Genomic DNA, 7,022 nt, shown 5'->3' with positions numbered 1-7,022 from the left:
TTAGGCTGTTATGACTAAAGGAATATGTTAATTTCAAGTACTGAAAATAGCAAAGCAAAAATTGATCTTTACTATCTATGCTTCAAAGGAGCATAGATAATACAATTACCTGCTTTTTCAGTCTTTCACCTGGCTCATCTATGAAACTATGTAAGTGTGATAGTTTTTAAATCAACAGGATTTAAATTAATCTCAAATATCCATAAAATAGCATTTTTTGTATCTTCCGCTCATGTCTTGATAAATTAGATCAACTATCCCATGAAATCTGGCATTGTGAAGGTTAAATGAAAGGCATGCAAGGGCAAAACAAGTGTTCAAAGTGCAAAACAAACAAAACATTTATGCTCTTGTACAGTTTCTTCTAGTTATTGTTTAAGCATTGCAGGCCAGTTGCAAAGTAGCAACACTACTACTGTCTCCAGTACACCCCACTTTGCTTGTGTTTATGGATTTGAGGTAAGTCTGCTGCATCACCTAGGGAGTAAATGACTGCGAAGTGCCTAGGATGCCACCCAAGACTGCAGACAACAGAGGTGATTCAATTTCTGAAAGGCAATAGCAAGTCTAGCAGTTATTACTGACCAAGACTATTGAGATAGCTGGACGTAGCCTGCCTCAACATCTAACTGCTGAGTGAAAAGCAGCAGCAGCAGAAGACGCGCAGGTTTAGAGCTACAGAAGCTGTGGAAGGAAGTAAAACTAAGAGACAGCAACAGTAAGACAAAGTACATATAAACCTTTAATGAATTAACCTTACAAAAGACAATAGCTTCAAAACATTTGACACGTTTGTACAAAACTATTCCAGCATTGTTAGTTCTCTCTTCAGAAAGAATGCCAGCAAGCCACCCAACGTGTCCCTGGCTATGAGATGCAACTGGTGATCACATCCAAGTCATGTGTGGACAGAGTAAACTTATTTACAAATACTGTATACTTTAATACCAGATTAGTGGATGCTATTGGGGAGCGCCTGTATTTTCCAGAAAACACCATGCATCAGAAAATAGTATGCACCCCTAGCTTTATTGCCTTTTTTCCCCTCATTTGTCACTACCATGTCTTTTTAATCCTTTCAGGATGAGTTATCTCCTTTTCATTCCTATTCCTTCTTTTCTTGTCTTTGAATAACAGTGCAAGCAGCAGTACAATCTTCCAGTCCTATAGCGTACATCGCAAATGTCCTTGAACATAGGAGTATCAAGGTGCAAAATGATGGCTCATGGGACTATTCTGCAGCCATATTAAAATAAGTGCCACATACCAGAAAATAGCACGCATGTTAAGGGCCAAAATGTAGTTAAAAAGTGCGTGATACTTTCCTGAAAATATGGTATTGATGACACGTACAAGCATTCTTCAAGATGCCACGTTCCCTTGTGAAAGGGATCTTGTCATTTCAGTATGTACAAAGTATGTCTTCAGTTCTCCTTTTCCTTTTACATTTATTATTCCTCTGCAAGTGCTCATGTACCCCAGCGTTTGCAGGACATTGTTCGTCTCCTCTGTAACCTGCAACAATACAGTAATACAACCAGTGTTGGTAACGGAGTAAGGCAGACTCTTCTTCCGGAGTGTGAAGAGAACACACTCTCTAAGCAATTATAAGGGTTTTGCTATAATGCCTATAAGCCCTTTAAGGGTCTTATGTGAGGTTTGAGCACCTGAGCTTTCAAATAGTCTGCTCCTGGATGCCCATTCTAATCACTTGCATCAAGTATCGAAATGGGTATAACCATTCCCATACCTAGGCCTGCAAACAGGGGACGCATAGATACACAAATGGCACCAAAGACAACACTCTTCCTCATATGGCATTTTTCTCAACTTTAGGAGCTGGTTTTCATTTCATTATACCCAAGCTGCCCCATTTTTTGGCAGATACTAAGGCTGTGTCAGTGATTAGCATCATCTGTCCTAGCTGCTGTTGCCAGTTTCTCACAAAGCTGGCAGTGAACCAAACTTTCGGCAGTTCTGCCATTTCGGGTGAAAGCCCGCTAGGACAGCGGTTGTTCAACAGCATCAGTTGTCTCAGACTCTCTGTGTTTCTTTGTGAAGCAAGCAACTGTTTGCAGATGTCGTCGCTTTTACATGCCTTTTGCTTTCAGTTTTGACCAACAGTTGGTAACTCTACTTTTCCATTGTTTAGTTCTGAATAGTCTCAATCATGGATGCAGAGTGCTCTCCATCACATGCTGGGATCCCAGGCAGCATACTAGGTGGATACTTAAAATATGATCGCTGACTACGGAATCACTGGAAAGTTACTAAAGTGAAGGTCTTTTCTATACAGGTCTATCTATGATCTATACAGATAACAATCTATAAAGACTATTAATCAGCATGGTTCATTAAAAGGGAATTTTCATAATTGCTTTATGGATTTAACTTAATGTACAGTGGTTATGGTCATTTCCTTTATTTAGAAACAATGAACATCAGGATAAGGAAGCTAGTATTTTATGAGTTTAGAAATTCACAGAATAGAAATGTGGTTTCCCTCAAATCTTCTCTTAATCTAGGGATGCATTTCCAGGCAACAGGTGACTTCCTTCACTGTATTCCTCCATAGGGTCAAGACAAAGTTTTGATTCTTCTCCCATTTTTCCTATAATTTTATTTTAATTCTTTACTTTCCTGCCCTGGGTCTAATTCCTTTGAAATGTACAGATACAGCTGGTAGGTAATTTTTTTCTGTAGGCATCCTCAGGTCCAAAACACAGGCCTATTTAGTGTACAAACATATGATTATTTTTTTTAAGCACCAAGCTCAAAGGATTAACATAAATACTAGTGCAAACCCAAGACTTACCTGAATTTTATCTAAGACACCAGTGCTGTCCATCCTGCTGGCCACATTTACTGTATTGCCCCAGATATCATACTGTGGTTTTTGAGCTCCAATTACTCCAGCTATTACAGGTCCATGGTTGATACCTGGAAAACATTGGAACTTAACATTAAAAAAGAAGATCCACCAAACAAGGACATGACATCTGGTAACATATCAAGTCAATGGACATGGTATTTGGCATGTGCTGAATAGCGAGTACAGCAACCCATTCACAGCCTGTTCACAAGTGTCTTATCAAACATTTTCAGCACAATGATGTTAGTTATAAAAATGTCAGAAGTTAGTTCATCTAATTTTAGTTTTGCAGCTCCCTCCCATCCTGACTAAACTTGATATTTTCAACCATTAGTACCCTAGTAACCTGCTACTGCCTTTATTAGATAGCATGAGGAACACACTGTGGGAGAGCAGCAGCTTCTGGGAAAACAGGTATACAATTATATATTATAATATATTATATACTTTTAGTGAAAAGGACTTCTCTGCAATAGCTGATGGCCAAATCAAATTACTTTTACAGTCTTCTTTGCTTCTTAAGCATAGAATAAACTAATGTGAATGAGCTGGAAGGATTTGAATTCTTGTTCTGAAGGCTGTATTGCCCCTAGAATGGTCTTAAATAACTGCAGTATAAATATATGTATTCAAATAATTTGATTAAGCCTGGAGTAAAAGTAACAAATTGCTAGCTCTGAAATGCACACTGTGAGCATGAAGAACAACATACTATAGTCCCTCATTAGACTCTGGGCATTTTGTATCTTGCAGTCAGTTTGTATCCTATGTTACGTTTGTAAAGTGAGTGAGTTGTACTCTGCTAGTAGGGAAGGATACCAGGAGGCAAAATCAAAAGCACTATCATTAACCAGCATCAAATATACCATAATTGTAACTATACATATTGATGAGCAGGAAAACCAAGTGAGACCTAGTGAGAAATAAATCCTGGACAAGTGAGTAGTTCGCATTTCTAAAGTTGTCTCCGTGTCAGTGGATCATAAATTACTTCTATTAATTCTAGCCTATTAATTCCTTGACAGAAACATCACTAGGGATATACCTATGCAGCAAAATGAAAGTGTGATTGTAGCATGGGGAGGCTTCTTAGAGCTGGCTCATCTAGTATGGATCATAAGTAACATGGCAGCACGGGCTAGCAACCACACTATAAGTGCACTTGGAAACCCTGGAAAAAGTGACTGTGGCAGTTAAATTTAGAAAACTGGGGGCATATGCAAACCCTAAAAGATACCAGATAGAACCTGATAAATATTTGTCTAAGTGCTTGGGATTAAATGCACGAAGGGACTTAGGCCTTGCAACACTCTGCATTAACAACCAAGCCATGAGTGTGTCTTTCTGCCTCCTGACATCCAATGCACAGAAAGCACTAGAGACCGAAGGGTGGAATCCACAAAAGCCACCTGCTGAATAGCCCAAGCTGGCTAGTAGGCAATACTGAAGAGATGTGTGTGGCATATGCTCTGCTGTGGTCCAGAAATTAGGGCAGTGAGGTGGGACTCTCCTACAAAATACAATGGGCAGGAGGTGCGATTTATATTTTTACCTCCTTCCTGAACTGCCACTGCTTATGGTTTTAGTAATACCTCAGGGGCTTGACAGCCAGCTTCCGATCTCTCCTCCTTTGACAAGACTTCTACCCATATCTCTCAGGAATGTGTTTTGGCCACCTAGGTGTTCTGGGATGTGCTGCTCTATGTCATTCCTGCTGGTGCAGGTCACCTTCGCATGACACACGTGTTTGTTGGGGCAAGGCTGGAAAAGGAGTACTCTCAGTCCAGGTGAGTGCTCTAACAGAGGGTGATACCATCTGTCTCTTTCTCTCCTATCCAAAGTGACATTTATTTATTCCATGAAAAGGCAAATACTGTTCAGCAGGACAAAGAGAGAATATCTCATTCCAAAGTATCTTACAGCCTGGGCTCATGGCATTTTCCAGAGAACAGGGATCCTTGTGCTTGAGCAGCCTCAGCCAAAAGCAAGAACAAAATTAAATTCACCTACAATACAGACAAATGTACTAACCATGAGGCTATATGGAAAAAGACATCAGCCTCTATTCTGTTCTGAAAAAACGCAGTACCTGCGCAAAACATGCTGCAAAAGCATATCTGAGCTTGTCTTTTAAATCAAGTACCTTAGCTAACAGAAGGGGAGGAACGCCTGAAATATAATCTAGGTGCTCCCCTCCCTTGCCTGGCCACGTCAGAGTAGGCTGTGTACCTCCCAAGGCACAACAGGCATTTAGGCACTCACAGAGAATGAAGGTTGAAAGCTGAGACCTCCACAGAGTTGCAACAATTCTGGGGTTAAATGCTGGCTGAGGAAGGCCTTTACAAATGGTAGTTTGGGTTTAAAGTGGGGATTATGTCAGAGGTAGATGCTCAAATGTTTCTGTGGCTCTAATTGCTATGGATAGCAGATGCTTTCAAGGTCAGGTGGTGGCAGGAAGTCGAGAAAGGATGTTAAAATGGGAAGTGAAGATCTCAGTGGTACCTATATTGGATTAAGGTGGCAAAAGTGCCAGTTTGGGGCCTGTGTCCCTTTCTGGATTTAATCATTCCTCATTTCATGAAGCAAAGGAGTCAAACTTCTCTGGAACCTATAGGAAGCACTTTAAAATTCACAAGTAGGTATATATTTTTCCCCTGGAATGTTTGCTTCATGATCCCCACTTTAAAGGAGTCAATATTGCTTTAATCAGTTGGCAGATTTAGCCCCGACACTCAGCAGCTCTTTATCTGTACTGACACTGCTGATAGAAGTATGTTTGCAAGTATGTGGCATGTGTCATCTACAGCAAGAGGAGAACTTTTATTCTGTACAGAAATATGGTATATCTACACAATTTTTTTAAACCCATCACGTTCTGTAACTCTTTGAGAAGGAAGCATACTTCAGATTTGTTTTGCCATTTTTTAACTGGCAAGTAACACAAAACACACTGGCAAAGCAGAGCTCTCAGGAACACATGAATATTTCCAGTCAGAAGACACGTAGTTTTGCCAGTGGGTGGCACTGCGAAATAAACAATAAGAAGGGAGAATAACTTGGAAATCAAATAGTTCTGACATGTTTACAGTATTTATGGGTTTCCAGTATTTATTTACTGCTCTCATTTCACAGTTTCCAAGATACATATTGTATTGTAAAACTCTTGTGTACTGCTATCAGGAAATAAACATTTTGGAACATATGGTTCTTGACCAGCTAGGCGTTAAATTATTTTGTCATCCTTTCCATGGCTTACTGCAGCTGCCTATTTCTTTTTTAAAATACCATGATGCACCACCATCATGTATTTTAAAATACCATGATGCAAAGTAGAAGCAATTAGAAGCTGAAACATAAGGGATACCTCTCTCAAATATAAACAGCTAGTCATCCTTTCCTCTTATTGGTCAATAACCACACAATAACAAAGAAGACAAATATCCTTCTTTGTCTGACACTAGGAAGGAAGGTGTGCTTTTTTTTATGCTTGCTGGAGTTTAGTGTATCTGAAATATTTCACACTCCAGCCTCACTGGCTCCTTATGGCTCCTGTCCTCCAAAGCTGTTTGTATGGTTTTGTAAAGCCCTGTCTAGAGTCTTCTTGTGTCCTTTGGTACTGAAAAGCTTAAAAATAAGTTTTTGATTAACAACCTCTAGAATAATTATAACAGAGTTACCATAAAACCATTCAGAGCCATGGGAATGTATTTTCCAACCATTCTTTATTTAGGAATACTGCCCTTTTTCGAGTCCTGCCTTGAAACACTCCTTGTCACAAGAGCAGCTATGGTTAATGGGCAATACCATGTAGACTGCCTTTAAACAGGGTAAAGATAGTGCTATTTACTTTCGTGGACCTTTTAGTCAGTTCTACTAACACTTTAATCAGCTGGTACGTCATACTGAATTCTCCCCCTCCTCCATGATATTCTCAGAAAAGTCCTGTGATACGTACCTACTCGTAACTTGAAGTCATTGAATGAATGCTTGTTTATGACATCCAGTTTTGCCACCAAGGCAAATGCGAACTCCACCATGGTTCCTATGTGCATATACTGTCGTTCAGGTTCCTGAGTTTAAACAGCCAAACAAACAGAATAAAATCATTTTCTTTAGCCTCAGTTGCTATGAGAATGCAACCAAAATATGC

General features: G+C 39.7%; 1 protein-coding gene across 3 annotated transcripts in view; it reads right to left on the bottom strand.

Moving 5' to 3' along the window:
- Window positions 1-746: 746 nt before the first annotated feature.
- Window positions 747-7,022, bottom strand: part of ADCY2 (adenylate cyclase 2) — a 228,633-nt gene continuing 222,357 nt past the window's right edge. For all 3 annotated transcript variants that reach the window (XM_075416786.1, XM_075416787.1, XM_075416789.1), the window contains 3 exons: window positions 6,828-6,942; window positions 2,816-2,940; window positions 747-1,515 (listed from right to left, as the gene is read on the bottom strand). In XM_075416786.1, the coding sequence (XP_075272901.1) occupies window positions 1,363-1,515; window positions 2,816-2,940; window positions 6,828-6,942 (393 nt within the window). In that variant the 3' untranslated portion in view covers window positions 747-1,362. The remainder of the gene's footprint in view (window positions 1,516-2,815; window positions 2,941-6,827; window positions 6,943-7,022) is intronic.

This window comes from Opisthocomus hoazin, chromosome 3 (assembly GCF_030867145.1).
Source record: "Opisthocomus hoazin isolate bOpiHoa1 chromosome 3, bOpiHoa1.hap1, whole genome shotgun sequence".
In the NCBI taxonomy this organism is placed as follows: domain Eukaryota; kingdom Metazoa; phylum Chordata; class Aves; order Opisthocomiformes; family Opisthocomidae; genus Opisthocomus; species Opisthocomus hoazin.
This window is presented reverse-complemented; position numbering and strand designations above follow the sequence as displayed.